Source organism: Osmerus mordax, chromosome 2, assembly GCF_038355195.1.
Source record: "Osmerus mordax isolate fOsmMor3 chromosome 2, fOsmMor3.pri, whole genome shotgun sequence".
NCBI classification, from domain to species: Eukaryota; Metazoa; Chordata; class Actinopteri; order Osmeriformes; family Osmeridae; genus Osmerus; species Osmerus mordax.
Genome location: NC_090051.1, coordinates 23,106,920 through 23,123,676, shown reverse-complemented (window position 1 = coordinate 23,123,676; position 16,757 = coordinate 23,106,920). Strand labels below are relative to the sequence as shown.

Here is a 16,757-nt window from a genome sequence, read left to right as displayed (position 1 = left end):
GCTTGTAGTTTCAAAACAAGGACAATCGTTATGGGGCCTGTGAAGGAGGCCCACCCATCATTGTAGTGTGGTGGAGGAAAGGTTTCAAGTGACAACTACTTCCGAACACCCACTCCTACAGGAAAACAAGGCTTGTTTCCAAAGTAGATACTACAGCCAACCAACCAGCATGATAGTTCAGGAAAATATAGACTTCCATTCCTTCCCCCATTTTTTTATAATTTTTTATATATAAATAATTGGGAGGACTTCTGTGTCTACTCTTAAAAATAGAAGTCAAAAGACTTAAATCGCATGTATGGACGATATTCCAAGTATTGCATCAGTAACGTTGAATATCTTTCACAACGCACCTCCCACTCGCGTTTAGGGTGTGGGGTACGCATGCATAGACGGGGAGGAGAAAAGGGGGGAATTGGGACATTCTTTGTCTTCACCCCACCATTTGGAACCCCGACTCGAAGGAGCTGGTCTCGTACTAGCCACTTGAACTGAACGGACTTGTGAAGAGTGACGCTTTGTTGTATAGCTGAGGGAACTAGGGGAAAGCGCACACAAGTTTTTTGAGCGTTCAGATTTCAAGGGACTGAGGAATAAATCTACATCTCGAGGTAAGCTAAGACAATGGTAATTTAGCCGTACATTAACAAAGAAATGCGTTAAGTATTTTTTTACTCGGCTAGCGGCAGCATGCAAGCTAGATGTTAGTCAGCTTCCAATTGAGATATTGTTGGTGAATATAAAATTATATAAAAGCTTCCAAACAGCTACTCTTGTGAATGTTAGCGAGCAACCTCTTATTATTAACCTCCGAGACAATACACTGTCGGTATGGGATGTATGTAGATGGTCAGCAACTTGAGCTATTCATATAGCTAGCAAGCTAAGTATTGCGCGCGTCTCGTAGGACATTATCCAGCAGCACAAATGCGGCATTAATTTGGCTACATCTGTATAAAGTCCCTATTACATGTATGCTGTAAGTTGTGTACTGAAACGGCCAGTGGTGACATGTAAGGCATGATTTTAGTAAGCCAGCTAGGTACAATTTTGAAGAACGGCTGTCTGGAACTAGCTCGCTAGCCAGGTGATGGAGACGATGGGACGCACGAGACGCTTGAAGCTCGCGCACAACGGACTCGTGGCAACAGGAAACCTCTCAATTAGGGGGTTGTTGGCTTGCACCCACCTTACAACAGCCCAAAGGGGGTGCAAGGACAATTAAACTGGTTATCAAGATAACAGTACCCATGCATAGTGGCACAGATTATTTACAGCACGGTGTTGTTCCCCATTGCGTCCTCTTGACGTTTTTTGCGTGTTAAATTACACAATGGCACACATCAGGTTTCTTGTTGCTTTTGTAAATAAATCGAGTTTCTTTTAGCTCCACGTTTTATGCTCCTGGACACGGTAAGCCCTGAGCGTGCGCGGCGACCTGGCTGCGTTGAATGTTAGCCCGGAGTTCCAATTCACTATGGAAATCCACATCTAAAATGTTGCAGATTTTCTGTTTCATATATGTTGACACGTAACAGGGTCACCAAAAGTTATTTTGAAAGGGTTCCAGGTCTTGGGAGCATGGAGGAAATAAGTTAATTAAGGCTTATGGCTGACTTACTGCTTACGGCTTCCCCAGCACAGTATTTCACACACACACGCCAAAAAGAAAACTATTAACTGAAGGGTGTCTTGTGTCCATCTTGGAACCATCTGAGAGGATGGACATAGCACTGAGGTGTCACTAGATGCTCAATGTGGGTTTATTTCATCCCTGGAAAGTAAAAGATAGTTGACTCCATAACATGGACGTTAGATTGAACTATGCTCTCAGAACGACCACTGCCCCTGGGGCCATGCCTGACCCTAACCCACATTACGAGTGACAGAGCGGGCTATCGATTTTAACTCCATCTCATCACTTGTCATGGATCGTGACATCAAAACCCCTGTCAGTAGTACCCATATGGGTGTGTTTGGACATGTTGACTCACTGACATCACTTCCAACACCCGAACGGCACTTGGAATAGTACAGAAACCCTGTCCTGGCAACAGCCTGCCAAAGTTTATTTTTATTTTTTAGGATAATAGCAACAAAAAAGTGTGTACAGTCTGAACTGGAAGCCTCTAAGTTGCCTTTATCCTAAAGATTACAAAATAATGTTGCCACTCGTGTTTTTAAACACACAAACCAAAAGTCTAATTAATCACTTGTTAAGTTCCATTGGTTTCAGGTGTTCTTCACCTGAACACATGAGTCATCTTCACAAACATGAGTGTTCTTGTAAGTCTCAAGAAGCACTAGTGTCTCTATGTTCTTTCATGTGATTACTTTTAACACTCCTGGATTCCAGTAGTTGAGTGAAAACCAGAGGTTTTGGTAAGTAATTTACTAGGTTACGTAGTCTACAGCTTCCTGGTGTTTTCTCTTAGTCATCTGAGGGGTGGCTCTAAAAGCTCTAGCCTTCCACTGTCAAATGACAACAACAGAATAACTTATTTACTCAAATGATGTGAACAGGGTGTGAATTGGTGTCTTGTGAGATTATAGTGAAGTTGATTAAACTCAAACATTCAGTTGTGAATGTACATTTTGACTGCATGCACAGCAGTAAGACCAGCTTGATTCTGTTCTGAGGCAAATTCCATGAAGCTTAAGATAAGATGTTGAGCTTGTGTAAATGTTGAAGTCAGAGCCGCCACAGCTAATGGAAAGGGCTAGATTAACAGCTGTTGAATTACACTCCCCTCAAAACGAAGCATTCCACAGCAGGATTCAAATGTTGTCAAAGGTCCCTGTTTGAGCTTATCTCCAATGTGTAAAATATGCCGACCGCTCGGAGATGATTAACTGTTGAAACTTTAAAGCTTGAAAATGAACGCCACCTGGTGGTCATTGGGAGTGTCTTACTCCTGCTAATTGTCTGTTGCATTGTGCAATTCTTTTTGAGGATCCAGTTTGTTCATTTTAATCCAATTTACACAGCTTTCTCCATGAACAGATATTATCTTAAAAGATATAATAGAAATTCTCTAATCAGGGAATTGGTCAGTTTTGTAAATTTGGACTGTTAATCAACAATAATCATATTTCTTACCCTGCCAATGCATCCTACCAGTGAGTTAATCTGGAATGTTTTTGGTAACACGACATATTTAACTTTCACAATTTCCACAGTTAATGATAATGTTGTCGCTCAGCTGTAATCAGATCCTTCCTCTCCTCAGATCTGAGAGCTCCTCCAGGACCACAGACGCACCATGAGTTGGAGCTTCCTGACGCGTCTACTCGATGAGATCTCCAACCACTCCACCTTCGTGGGCAAGATCTGGCTCACGCTGCTGATCGTGTTCCGCATCGTGCTCACAGCCGTCGGGGGGGAGTCCATCTACTACGATGAACAGAGCAAATTCGTCTGCAACACCCAGCAGCCTGGGTGTGAGAACGTTTGCTACGACGCCTTCGCCCCTCTCTCGCACATCCGCTTCTGGGTGTTCCAGGTGATCATGATCACCACGCCCACCATCATGTACCTGGGCTTCGCCATGCACAAGATCGCCCGCATGAGCGACGACGAGTACCAGCCGCGCGGCCGGAAGAGGATGCCGATGGTGAGCCGCGGAGCGAACCGCGACTACGAGGAGGCGGAGGACAACGGCGAGGAGGACCCCATGATCTCCGAGGAGATCGAGGTGGAGAAGGAGAAGGAGCCCGCCCCCGAGAAGGCCAGCAAGAAGCACGACGGGCGAAGGCGCATCAAGCGCGACGGCCTGATGAAGGTGTACGTTTTCCAGCTCCTGTCGCGTGCCACCTTCGAGGCCGCCTTCCTGTTCGGCCAGTACATCCTGTACGGCCTGGAGGTGTTGCCCTCCTACGTGTGCACTCGCTCGCCCTGCCCTCACACTGTGGACTGCTTCATCTCCCGGCCTACAGAGAAGACCATCTTCCTGCTCATCATGTACGGCGTGAGCGCCCTCTGTCTGCTGTTCACGATACTGGAGATCATCCACCTGGGCGTCAGTGGCCTGAGAGACTGCTTCTGCGGGCCGCGCTCTCGACCACCCACCCCCCGACACCCGGCTCTCTCTAGCCAGAGGCCCTCTCTGTGCCGCAAGGCGCCGTCAGCGCCCCCTGGCTACAGCACGGCGCTGAAGAAAGACCTGCCGGGGAAGCTGGGGTTCCGAGACAACTTGGCCGACTCGGGCCGCGAGTCGTTCGGAGACGAGTCTTCGTCGTCGCGGGACCTGGAGAGGCTTCGGAAGCACCTGAAGCTGGCCCAGCAGCACCTGGACCTGGCCTACCACAACGACGAGAGGACCCCCTCACGCAGCAGCAGCCCAGAGTCCAACGGAACGGCCGTGGAGCAGAACCGCCTGAACTTTGCCCAGGAGAAGCAGGGCAGCACCTGCGAGAAAGGTGAATGTTGCTTCTAGTGGTCATGATGAGAGCTGATGATAGTTTGGATTTTTCCCATTTTATTTTAAAATAATATTTTACTATTGATTAAGTGATCAAGTTATTGTATCGTGAGTTAACCAAGATGTAAACACTTTTTTACTGTTGCTTTTACCAGTCAAGTCATGACAATGTCTTCAAAAAATCGTAATGTGTCACTGATGGACATCTTCTCTCCGTCCTTAGGTCTCCGAGCCTAAGTCTAATCATTCCCTCTAAAACGTTCACACCATGGATGTTACACAGACAGGAGCGTCTCACGGTGTGGGCAGGATCAGCGCTGAGCCCGGACCCAGACCAGGGGCTGGCTTCCCCTCCCCCCCACCGCCCCCTCCTGGCTTTACTTGATCACGTGTTTCTCAAGATCATAAAGTGCCCATAAACTGTTACCTGAATGAGACCTCGTGCCTGTTCTTCCCTCAGGGCCGCTGGGTTGTTTTTAGTTTTATATTCGTTTTGTCTAGGAATTAGGAATTTTAGGTAATTCTTAATATATATTTTTTTTTTTACTCCCCTGGTCAACGTTATGTGGGATAGGCTGCATCTCAAGGTTTCCTTGCCATCAGAGTTTACAATTTCTCTTCCAATAATGTCAAGTCAGGCAAGTTCAGCACAAAAATGCAAGACGTACTTTGAGGAGTACAAAATATTTTAGTTTTTTTGTGGAAGATTTGACCTCAGTGAGTCAGTGCTCATAGCTGTGCACTGGGGGGCTGGAGGCCAAGGCCTCTAGATTAGAGGCAGCTACAGGAGGGCCTGAGGTACTTGGGTTGTTTGAACTTAAAATAATAAATAGCTGTCTTCTTTAGGAGTTGAACAAAGGGCTATCATTTTGTAAATAGATTTATACATTTTGTATGTTTTTATTTTTAGGATCATAGCAAAAGACCCCCCCCACATCTGTTCAGTCTGAACTGGAATCCTCTGTAAGGTGCCTTTATCCAAAGGATTACAAAATAAACCTGGGTAATGCTTGAATACATGTAAATTGTGAGCTTGTCTTTATACTGTTGAACGTTTTGATACTGCTTTGATATTTTCCTTTTGTTTGGTTGAACTGGCTGGCTGATCTTGGCATTCCTGTTGGAGATGCAGGCAGCCTTTTGTGAAGTACGAGTGCAATGGGCACTTTTTTGTGATGCCTGTGTTTACTAGATTGAGGACAGTCCATTTATTCTTACTTTTTCTACAACTTAACCAGTGGTATACTCAATCTTGATGCCACAATATACAATTAAGCTTAGTTCTTTGGCTTCTTGTGGTCACTGGTTATAAGTATCAACATGTAACCCTTTTGTGATGTGCTCAGAAATCATCTCAAGGCGCCAAATATTATGACATCCTAAATGTTTTTTTAGGCTTGTGTTGGTTTTCTATGCAATTCTAAATGGGATGGATCCGTAATGTTGTGCTGCATATCGGTTGGTAACCTAAGTCATTGATGATACCAAGCTGTAGCCTCAATGAAGGTTATGAACGGTCATTTGTTTATGAGTTTATAGAACGGTGGGTGGAGTCAAGATGCCTTGAAAGTGCACTAAATGATAGCATTAGTGTATTACATCATGTTAGTGCCATTGAGTAAACTGTCATCTCAAGTCATTTTTGAGACTCATACTTTTTTTATACTTTTTGTATTTGTATTTTTGTGTTTCCTAAATAAATCAAATTTGAACCAACATTTGTCCTTTTTCATTTGCGGACCGATAATTTCTCAACAATGAGGTATAACTATTGGATTTAGCTTTGTAACATAAGCCAGTTAGATGTGTAAACTGTGTAAATCTGAATATGTACACAATAATGCTACCTATGCTAAGAACTGGTCGTGCCAGAGATTCCTTCATTCTTATGGATATTAGGAACCTAAATTCACTTGGCTGACATCTAGATATCTTTTTTTTTTTATTATTCCTGCCAATGGCCATTGTGATGGATTCATGTTGTAGGCTACTGTCCCAATTGGACACTTGTCATTGGGTTTTGGGGAAGGTGTCTATTGTGTGTTCTGTGTTGTGTAATGTTGTTGGCATTTGGCGGTGCTGTTCTGTGTATGTGTTTCTGACCCCTGCTGCACACTAATTTCATTTTGAAGGATAAATAAAGTTGACGTTGAAAACATTGACAAGGAATCTATCCTTATCAATGTCTCAAGTCCAGTCTCCTTATCACCCTATCAGCCATACAACCTTATTTGAATGGACCTTCCCTATCTGTTAGGTTTGAGGTAATGATGAGTTTAAGTGAGAGTACAGTATTCATGTGAGAGCTTCCTAGCATATACCTAGCTGCCATTACGCCGGCTAGGATGATGTACCTGTTACAGGTTCTCACTTTTCACCTTCTGTTTGTTTGTGGTTGCTGGTGTCAAAAAGATGACAAGGACTTCATGCTACTGGCAGGACCCCTCACCTCCCAGATAGAGAAGGACGACAACCTGAATGTCTTTGACTGCAGTCATCCTCTCCCAGCGGACACCAGAGACTACTTCCACCTCCTCCGGAGCAGGGGGGCGACTCACTTCAAAGTGCCCCTGTCCTGGGCTCACCTCCTGCCCTCAGGCCTCCCCAGTCAGCCTGATGATGCTGTGGTGAGCTGCTACCGGACCCTGCTGGAGCAGCTGCTGGACTCAGGCCTCCAGCCCCTGGTGGTCTTACATCGCTCTGCTGTGCCAGAAGCCCTCCGGCCCAGCTATGGGGGCTGGGAGAGCCAGGGACTACCACAGGTCTTTGAGCAGTATGCTGAATTTGTCTTCATGACGTTTGGTGAACTGGCTCGCTCGTGGATAACACTGAGTCACCTGGAGGAGCTGGACGGTGAAGCGCAGGGTTCAGATTCTCCAACTCCGTTACAGAATGCCCTCCATGCCCATGCCAGCATCTACAATCTTTATCATCGTCTGTTCCCTGGTAACGGTAAGGTTTGATTAAAAAGAACCATCAAAAATACACACCTAGTTTTACCGTTTTTATTCACCGGTCAAGACCTGGTGTTTGAGACTTGTGTTGCATATCTACAATGTGCTTATCAGTTGTATTGCACAGCCTGAGCCTTCAACCTCAATAGCATATGCATATTGCTAGGCTTATCTGAAGAGATTGTCTTTAGTTAAGTGTTGACATAACCATGACATTGTAATGTTTAGGATCTGGGGCAAAGGGAGAGAGATCATTTTGCTGACACACAAAACAATCACATTTTTCCCTTTTACTACAAATGTTGGAAGTGTTTACTTTAAAGTAGTCTAGATTGTGTTCATGTTTGGTATGTGATATCTATATGTAGTAGTAGATCAGATAATGCAGAGTTTGTGTACATGATTTTTGGTTTATATTCAACCTGAAAGTTATGCATTTGCTTTTCTCGCAGGGGGACGTGTATCGATTGTACTGAGCACAAGCAATCTAGCCATTCTTTCTGAACATAAATCCACGCTCACGGTATGGATAAAGCCAAGATACACCTGAAAAAATATCTTTTGAGTTTTAATGATTTTGATAAGAAATTTCTCATCTACTGTATATGTATTTCCTATTTAGAGGTCCCTGGATTTCCTGCCTGTTCAGATAGAATATGACTGCATGAAATCAAACCTTGCAGAGGAGCTGAAAAGGCTACAGGTAGGCTAAGCATCAATCTCTCCCTAATGTGCTGTCATCCACTCCCCCTTCTGACAGACATACACAGACATACACAGATATACACAGACATACACAGATATACACAGATATACACAGACATACACAGACATACACAGACATACACAGATATACACAGACATACACAGACATACACAGACATACACAGACATACACAGACATACACAGACATACACAGATATACACAGACATACACAGACATACACAGATATACACAGACATACACAGACATACACAGATATACACAGATATACACAGATATACACAGATATACACAGATATACACAGACATACACAGACATACACAGATATACACAGATATACACAGATATACACAGATATACACAGAAAATTATTTTTCTTGATCTCACATTGTTGTTTTTCAGTGGACCAGTGGGTACATAGGCATTCTGATTTATAAAATGAATGTCAAGGGCTGTTCCTTGGACCAATTACATTCTCTGGAAGATTTTCTAAAAGGTAAATCCCAAAAATATATTGCTGACCGTGAGTGGCAAATTGCTTCTCGTAACTTTTATAATCTAAAGTATTTGATAATAATGAAGGATATTATTCATTATAATAATGAATAATAAATGTGTATTTTTATAATATTAAAGAAACAGTATACATATACATCTTTATTATTATTATTATTATTATTATTATTATTAAGTGAAAAAATATAAAAATGATACCATGCATATGTGTTGTGAATACATCACAGTTCTGAGTAACCAGGACCTGCCTATTTTGGGATTTTACATGGTGGACTTATTAAGTGAGCTGGTCAAGATGGACTCTACTAGGTAACAAGTAGAACCATTTGAATGTTTGACTTTGCAAAAGTAGTCTTCAGACATTCTCGTATATGTATTCTTAAACACATCATTCTTCTGCAACCAGTTTTTCAGATGAAGTCTCAGAGAGAGGCTACCAGAGCCTGAGGGAAAAGTTTAGAAACCAGGACCAAACAGAGCGGGAAAGCTCGCTGAATGAGTCGCTCCCTTCAGGTTTCAAGTGGGCTCAAAAGTTTCCAATCACTTTACAACGGCCCTCTTTACCACCATCTGAAGTACCATCCACATCCAAGACTGTTTGGGAGAAGTTTTCTGGTCAGTCTAATTTTGAGAGGAAACTGTATCATTACGGTAACTTCCCAGAGGGTTTCTACTGGGGAGTGGCGTCCTCAGCCTACCAGATTGAAGGAGGCTGGAACGCAGATGGGAAGGGTCCGAGTGTTTGGGACAACTTTACTCCTGGTAACATTCCTGGGAATGCTACTGGTGATGTGGCCTGTGACAGCTACAACCGTTTAGAGGAGGACCTGCAAATGCTCAGGGCTCTGGAGGTCAAGTCCTACAGATTCTCTCTGTCCTGGTCCAGAATCTTTCCCAAAGGTCTCCGCACTTCCCTCAACCAGAAAGGAGTTGACTACTATAACAAGCTCATTGACGGTCTCCTTGCTTCTAACATCACCCCCATGGTAACACTCTACCACTGGGACCTTCCTCAAGTCCTGCAAACCTTTTACGGCTGGGAAGATATCCAGATGATCAACATCTTCAATGAATACTGTGACTTCTGCTTCTCCACCTTTGGGGACAGAGTGAAGTTTTGGATGACCTTCAACCAGCCCTATACTATCGCATGGTCAGGATATGGTCTTGGGCAGATCCCACCAAATGAAGTGAATCCTGGATATGGTCCATATAAAATTGCTCATAACCTTCTGAAGGCACATGCCACGGTTTACCACACCTATGATGACAAGTACCGTCAGTCCCAAGGAGGCTTGGTGTCCATTGCCCTCAATGCTGACTGGGCTGAACCCAAAGACATCAACGTTCCTCGGGAGATAGCTGCTGCTGATCGAGCCCTTCAGTTCCAGCTGGGATGGTTTGCACATCCTATCTTCAGGAATGGAGACTATCCCGATGCAATGAAGTGGCAGGTGGGGAATAAGAGTGAGCTCCAGGGTCTGACAGACTCAAGGCTTCCAACTTTCACTGAAAAAGAAAAGGCCTTCATCCAGGGAACTGCTGATGTCTTCTGCATAAACGCTTACACAACAAAGATAGTTCGTCACGTGACTGCCAGGCTCTCTCCTGAATCCTACGACTTTGACCAGGACTTGGGAGAGGAGGAGGACAGTGACGCCCCCACAACTGCTATCAGTAAACAGAGGGCGGTAGCATGGGGCTTACGAAGGCTCCTCAACTGGATCAAGGAAGAGTATGGAGATCCGGAAATTTACATCACAGAGAATGGAGTTGCTACAGACACCAAGACTACTGTGGATGACATTGCCAGAATATTCTACTACAAAACATATATTGATGAGGCTCTGAAAGGTAAACTTTTAAATACTTTACAATTTATCGATACAAAAAGCTTGACAGTGTTATCAGTGTCACCTTCAGTGCTTTTTACAAGGTTGCTGTCTGTTTTCCGCCGGATAAAGCTGCTGCAACTGTTAAGCATTTTCCTACTCTCTTTTTCTTTTGTAAACAAAGTTGGATGCTCTAATTTACATTTACATGTATTCATTTAGCAGACGCTTTTATCCAAAGCGACTTCCAAGAGAGAGCTTTACAAAAGTGCATAGGTCACTGATAACAACAAGATAGCCCCAAAAACATTGCGGGTAGCCAAAACATGAAGCACATATTGTGAACAACCAAAATAAGTGCCAAAGGGAAGAACCACAAGAGCATGTAGTTAAACAAGTTACAATTAAACAACATGAATCGCTATAAGTGCAAGTGTACCTGTAGAAAAGCAAGCAACAGTAAAAAATATTTCAACAATTTATATCACTTACCACTAACCAACAAGAGCAGCAAGGCTCTAAGCAAGAGTCATTGCGATCCTTGAGGAAACTAACATGGGGTCCAGCAAACCATTCCTAAGTACCGTTGTGTCTTATGTCTCCACAGCTCATAACCTAGACAATGTGAAGGTGAGAGGATACACTGCAGCATCTCTGATGGATTCCTTTGAGTGGCTCAATGGCTACACCGTAGGCTTTGGGCTGTACCATGTAGACTTCACCCAATTAAGCCGTCCTAGGACTCCTAAACGCTCAGGGCTCTACTACAGTCAGGTGATCAGGGACAATGGCTTTCCCCTCACCGAGGATGAGAAGCCGCTGTATGGACACTTCAGAAAGGACTTCATCTGGAGCACAGCCACAGCCTCCTATCAGGTAACTAGTTAATTAGAACACTACAGGATATCAAGTATGATGCGGTAATTTGTAACGTCATGAACAACAAACAGTCATTGTATTGTTTAAGCCAAGCATCTGCATCTAAAGTGTTACCGAAAGATCCTTAACAGTGTTGTCTTTCCAGATTGAGGGGGGATGGAGAGCAGATGGAAAGGGCCTTAGTATTTGGGACAAGTTTGCCCACACCCCTCTCCGAGTCTTCAACGATGACACAGGAGACATCGCATGTGATAGCTACAACAAGATAGAAGAGGATGTTGCCATTTTGAAGAAGCTAAAGGTGACCCACTACCGGTTCTCCATTTCCTGGCCTAGAGTGATGCCTCAAGGCACCATTGCACACATCAACGAGGCCGGCTTGAACTACTATGACAGATTAGTAGACGCTCTTCTGGCCGCCAACATCCAACCCCATGTGAGTCTGACAAAGCCTTTGCTGAATTTTTATCAAACTATGCACACCTGACTGACTCAGCATCCAATCCTTCCTCCTTTTTTGTCCTGGTCTGATTCTGTGTTCAGATTACTCTCTATCACTGGGACCTTCCACAAGCACTACAAGATATTGGCGGGTGGGAGAATGACACCATTGTTGACAGGTTTACTGAATATGCTGACTTCATCTTTGACCGCCTGGGCCACAAAGTGAAGTTCTGGATCACCATCAACGAACCCTACAATGTAGCCAATGTTGGCCATGGCTATGGTGCTGCTGCCCCAGGTAACAGACAGGACTATGGAAGCAAATCAGTGGCTTCAGAAATTCAAATAGAACAAAATTCAGGCTGCTCAAATGGAGAAATTCAAATTTTGTTTTGCGAAGAAACTTTTAGCAGAATGTCTTTCTTGCCCAAATGTTTTGAAAAAAAAAATTGTGGGACTAAATATTTCTTGCCCCCCCAAAAACAAAAAATTTGACCACCAAAAAATTGACCCCAAACATTTCTGATGGCAACATTTGGGATGCTGCAATGTTACATCCAATTTTTCCAGAAAATCATTTTTCTGCAAATATTTTTGGGGCAAAACTATTTTTGCCAAAAAGTTTTGGGATCTTTGCTTTTTCATCCTGCTCAGGTGTTGTCAGAAGTAGAATTGATGTCATAGATTAAATATTAAAGAGAGACACAGTTCAGGTCTCTGACTCATAGTTCCATCTATGGGCAGGCATCAGTTTCAGACCGGGCACGCTGCCCTACATCGTGGGCCACAACCTGATCAAGGCTCATGCCGAGGCGTGGCACCTCTACAACTCCACCTACCGAGCAAAGCAGGGCGGCATCATCTCCATCACAATCAACTCTGATTGGTCAGAGCCTCGGAATCCCAACAAGCAGGAGGATGTGGATGCAGCACGGCGGGTCGTACAGGTACTGTGTCATGTAGAGATGTGAGAGATTACAGGTACTGTGTCATGTAGAGATGTGAGAGATTACAGGTACTGTGTCATGTAGAGATTTGAGAGATTACAGGTACTGTGTCATGTAGAGATGTGAGAGCTTACAGGTACTGGTGTCATGTAGAGATGTGAGAGATTACAGATACTGTGTCATGTAGAGATGTGAGAGATTACAGGTACTGTGTCATGTAGAGATGTGAGAGATTACAGGTACTGTGTCATGTAGAGATGTGAGAGGTAGCTACACACTTCCAATAACTAAGATACTTCCTAATGTACTAAGATAACGATGTGTAAAAAAGGGGAGAATGATGGTTGGTTTTCTGGCTGTGAGTATGTAGCTCTGTGTTTTGTGTTATCTGGTTGATTTATGTGTTTACAACATCTGACCCTTTCCAATAACGTGCTGTTGCTGCAGTTCTACATAGGCTGGTTTGCTCACCCTGTATTCAATGGAGACTATAGTGAAACAATGAAGACCATCATTCGAGAGAGAAGCTTTGCTGCTGGCTTGAAAAAGTCTCGGTATGCAAATTATAATTTTAGCACCATCATACCTACTGTAAATGTCCTCAGATCAAAAGCACCATCATACCTACTGTAAATGTCCTCAGATCAAAAGCACCATCATACCTACTGTAAATGTCCTCAGATCAAAAGCACCATCATACCTACTGTAAATGTCCTCAGATCAAAATTCATCCAATCTGAGTGGTGTTGGCTAAAATGGGCTAATATACAAAATATTCACATGTTGATCTGGTTAAAGATTAGTGCCTATAATGGAGATGGAGTATCTTATACACACATTTTGTTAGTTATTTATGCATGACTAATATTTCGACCAAAAATGATTTGCTTTGTCTGTGCTTTGTCATCTTTTCTACTACTAAGAAATCAGTACCAAATCATCCCTTGTGCTCATTATATTGACAACGGTGAAATTAAGAAGTTTATTTTAATGGTAGATAACTGTATCGTGGTCTTTCCACAGACTTCCTGAGTTTACCCCTGAGCAGATCAAGAGGATAAAAGGCACCCATGATTACTTTGGGTTCAACCACTACACCACTGTCCTGGCCTTTCCTGTGGCCTATGGGAATCTGCAGCACTATGATGCTGATAGGTGAGACTGGAAGCCTATGACCTTGTGCTTTTGACACCACACCCTAACTGGTACTGGCATGTATAAAGTCATTTTTATGAAAAAAATGTGTTGCATGATTACTGTTTGTTTTACTACACAGTGTGTCAAATCATCTTTTCCCCTCATGTGTATCAGGGGTGCAGGGACAATCGCAGACCGTAGCTGGCTTGATTCAGGTTCCTCCTGGCTAAAGGTCTCTCCTTTCGGATTCAGAAAAATTCTTAACTTTATTAAAGAAGAATATGGAAACCCTCCCATCATTATCACAGAAAACGGCATTTCGGAACGAGGTCCTGTGAACCTCAACGACATTCACAGATCCCACTACCATGACAGCTACATCAATCAACTCCTCAAGGGTATCAAACAATCATATTAACTTAGACAGGGGCAATAGCTCATATATATATAATACTGTATATATATATATACGTATACGTATATATATGTATATATATATAATAACCGTAAGCACCTTGATAGATGGACAGTAGCGATATAAACTTATCTGACTTTATTCCGTTTGTACTTCAATGCATTCGTACAAGTAAAGTGAAAGAAAAATTACCTCCAAAAACAAAGGATAACAATAACAATATGAGAAATGCCAATTTAAAAAAGTATTAGATGGTAAAAGTGGCAGAGTTTCTAATGCAAACAAATCCTTTATTTTAGCATATCTGCTGGATAAAGTGGACATTCGAGGATACACCGCCTGGTCTTTAATGGACAATCTGGAGTGGGCCACCGGATTTAGTGAGAGATTCGGACTGTTCTATGTGAATCACTCTGACCCAAGTCTTCCCCGCGTAGCCAAAGGTTCTGTAGCTCGTTATGCTGCTATCATCACCTGCAACGGCTTTCCTGATCCGGCTCTGGGACCCCACGAGTGCCTGAACCCAGACCCCGAAGGTAGAGTGTGTGTGTGTGTGTGTGTGTCCCACTGTTGGGACTGTCTTTCACACTAGCAACAAGCATCTGATATATTGCTGGTATTACACCGTTCATTTTTTGTGTTTTTGTTTTAAGATGTAATAGTACACAGAAAGTAGACAGAAAGTCAATTGAAGGGATTTTTTCACATATTTAATAGACAGTAATTGCTCACTGGTATGACAAACTGCACAGTTTGTCATACCAAGACTATGCTTTATAAAACATTGAATGTCCCTGGCTGGTCAATGAATATCCTTTTCCTTCATTTTATTCTTGCCACAGGTACGATTGTACCTCCAACACTCCCTACCGCTGTGAATGCTGTGAGTTTCCTGGGTATGGATCTGTCATCTGAAGATGCAGAAGTTGGTCTCTATGTCATCTTCTCTCTTCTCCTGGCGGCTGCTCTGTCAGTCTTCACCATGGCCTACTGCTTCTTCAAGACAAAACAGAGGAACAAACGATCCAATGTGGAAACTATACAGTTTGATAAAAGGGAGAAATTCTAAGGAGAACAGTCTTCAAATGAGTCACCTGGACAATAACTCATTCTTACAAAGCCGGCATGACAGTAAACCCAGCTAATACTTGCATTTGCAAGTGGTTGGACTTACTTCATATCAATAGCAATGCATATTTAATAGTGGTGTGGTAATATATGGATTATTCTATAATACTTTCACATCAAGCTGGCTTGTAGCTTCCTTGCTTCATACTTAAGCAGATACATGTGGGACTGTGTGGGAATTGCTAAATCAGAAAAGTGTTTTCTACAAGAATCACAGTAATTCAGTTTTTATGTTATTCAGTCCAGTGCATATGTTTGTATGATTTAAAGTGACACCAAAAGCAGAATTACTCTGATGAAACGGATACATTCTTTCTATTTCATTAAATGTTTCATTGTTCTTGTATGTGCTTACAAAAGGTCTAAATAAATCACCAGTGAATACGCATTTGTCTTGCTTTGTCAATTAAAAATGAATAATGCCAATGAACTCATACTCCCAACTAATACAACAGGACCTCACATGTCAAAATAGGTTCCTGATCTTACAGGCAGCAAGATGTACGTCCTTGTACATCTGATTTGTATTTGTTTATTTAGTATGTACAAATTACTGCTGATTAACCTCATGAAGCTTATTTGATAAATAATAAATTCAATGTGTGGTCATCACATTAATTGTATTTCTTCGATCTCTTGTATAATGAGCTTAGTTAAGACCTTGGTTTCAGGCTCAGCGGTACAATTACCAGTACTATCACTACAAGATACACATCAACAGTGACCTGTCTTGAGAGCCTCAAGAAAAACAAGGTCTCTCCTGCCAGTTAATCAGTACCTGGCATACACTCCTCAACTTAAGAGAAGCTACGTTTGTAAGTTTGTGTGCTTTGTAGTAATGACAAGCCAGACTGGCACATGCTGTACATTGAGTACTTTTCATCTTGGGATGAGGGATGTAAAAATACAAGACCCATTTTTCTTTAGCTTCTAAAGGAATTGACATTCAGATCAGAAATGTATTATTCGGTTTGCTTATGTCACCTCCCTGCCTTTATCAGAAATAATATGGCAATTATAAACATTCCAAGCACAATAAATCATCACAATAACAAAGGTCTATGACCATCAAATCCTTATGAAATGATTTAAGTAGTTATGAAACCACGTAATGGTTATGAAACGTAAAGTTCATGTGTGAAAGTTCAAGATTGTAAATATCAACACAATAAAATGTGTGTGATGCATGGACTCAACAAACTACCCTCACTTGTACACAATGATGTATCTGTGGAGGGTTCTCTCCCTTCAACTGCTTGGTATCTATAGCTGACTTTGTTATGAAGAGAATGGAGAACAGCACTTCATGCTACTGGCAGGACCCCTCACCTCCCAGATAGAGAAGGACGACAACCTGA

General features: G+C 42.7%; 2 protein-coding genes across 3 annotated transcripts; both read left to right on the top strand.

Moving 5' to 3' along the window:
* Positions 1 to 429: 429 nt before the first annotated feature.
* Positions 430 to 6,131, top strand: gjc4b (gap junction protein gamma 4b). 2 transcript variants are annotated; one of them, XM_067261848.1, is made up of 3 exons: positions 430 to 611; positions 3,231 to 4,419; positions 4,645 to 6,131. In XM_067261848.1, exons 2-3 carry the CDS (start codon positions 3,264 to 3,266, stop codon positions 4,656 to 4,658), a joined length of 1,170 nt encoding a protein of 389 aa, XP_067117949.1. In that variant the 5' UTR covers positions 430 to 611; positions 3,231 to 3,263; the 3' UTR covers positions 4,659 to 6,131. The 2 variants fall into 2 exon arrangements, with proteins under 2 accessions (XP_067117949.1, XP_067117957.1); XM_067261856.1 differs by lacking the exon at positions 430 to 611 and adding an exon at positions 2,318 to 2,382.
* A 1,155-nt stretch (positions 6,132 to 7,286) lies between these two features.
* LOC136959990 (lactase/phlorizin hydrolase) lies at positions 7,287 to 15,968 on the top strand. Its single transcript, XM_067254262.1, has 15 exons — positions 7,287 to 7,373; positions 7,828 to 7,898; positions 7,998 to 8,078; positions 8,504 to 8,597; positions 8,845 to 8,926; positions 9,024 to 10,471; positions 11,057 to 11,325; positions 11,474 to 11,764; positions 11,872 to 12,070; positions 12,517 to 12,719; positions 13,167 to 13,273; positions 13,743 to 13,874; positions 14,031 to 14,254; positions 14,571 to 14,807; positions 15,114 to 15,968. Exons 3-15 carry the CDS (start codon positions 8,040 to 8,042, stop codon positions 15,338 to 15,340), a joined length of 3,552 nt encoding a protein of 1,183 aa, XP_067110363.1. The 5' UTR covers positions 7,287 to 7,373; positions 7,828 to 7,898; positions 7,998 to 8,039; the 3' UTR covers positions 15,341 to 15,968.
* Positions 15,969 to 16,757: the final 789 nt, after the last annotated feature.

Bases quoted from the DNA above. Each gene is read 5' to 3' on its own strand.
- gjc4b (XM_067261848.1), top strand. From the start codon at position 3,264: ATGAGTTGGAGCTTCCTGACGCGTCTACTCGATGAGATCTCCAACCAC.
- LOC136959990 (XM_067254262.1), top strand. From the start codon at position 8,040: ATGAAATCAAACCTTGCAGAGGAGCTGAAAAGGCTACAG. The intron at 8,598-8,844 runs GTAAATCCCAAA...AATACATCACAG, and splicing joins TCTGGAAGATTTTCTAAAAG to TTCTGAGTAACCAGGACCTG. The intron at 12,720-13,166 runs GTACTGTGTCAT...CTGTTGCTGCAG, and splicing joins CAGCACGGCGGGTCGTACAG to TTCTACATAGGCTGGTTTGC.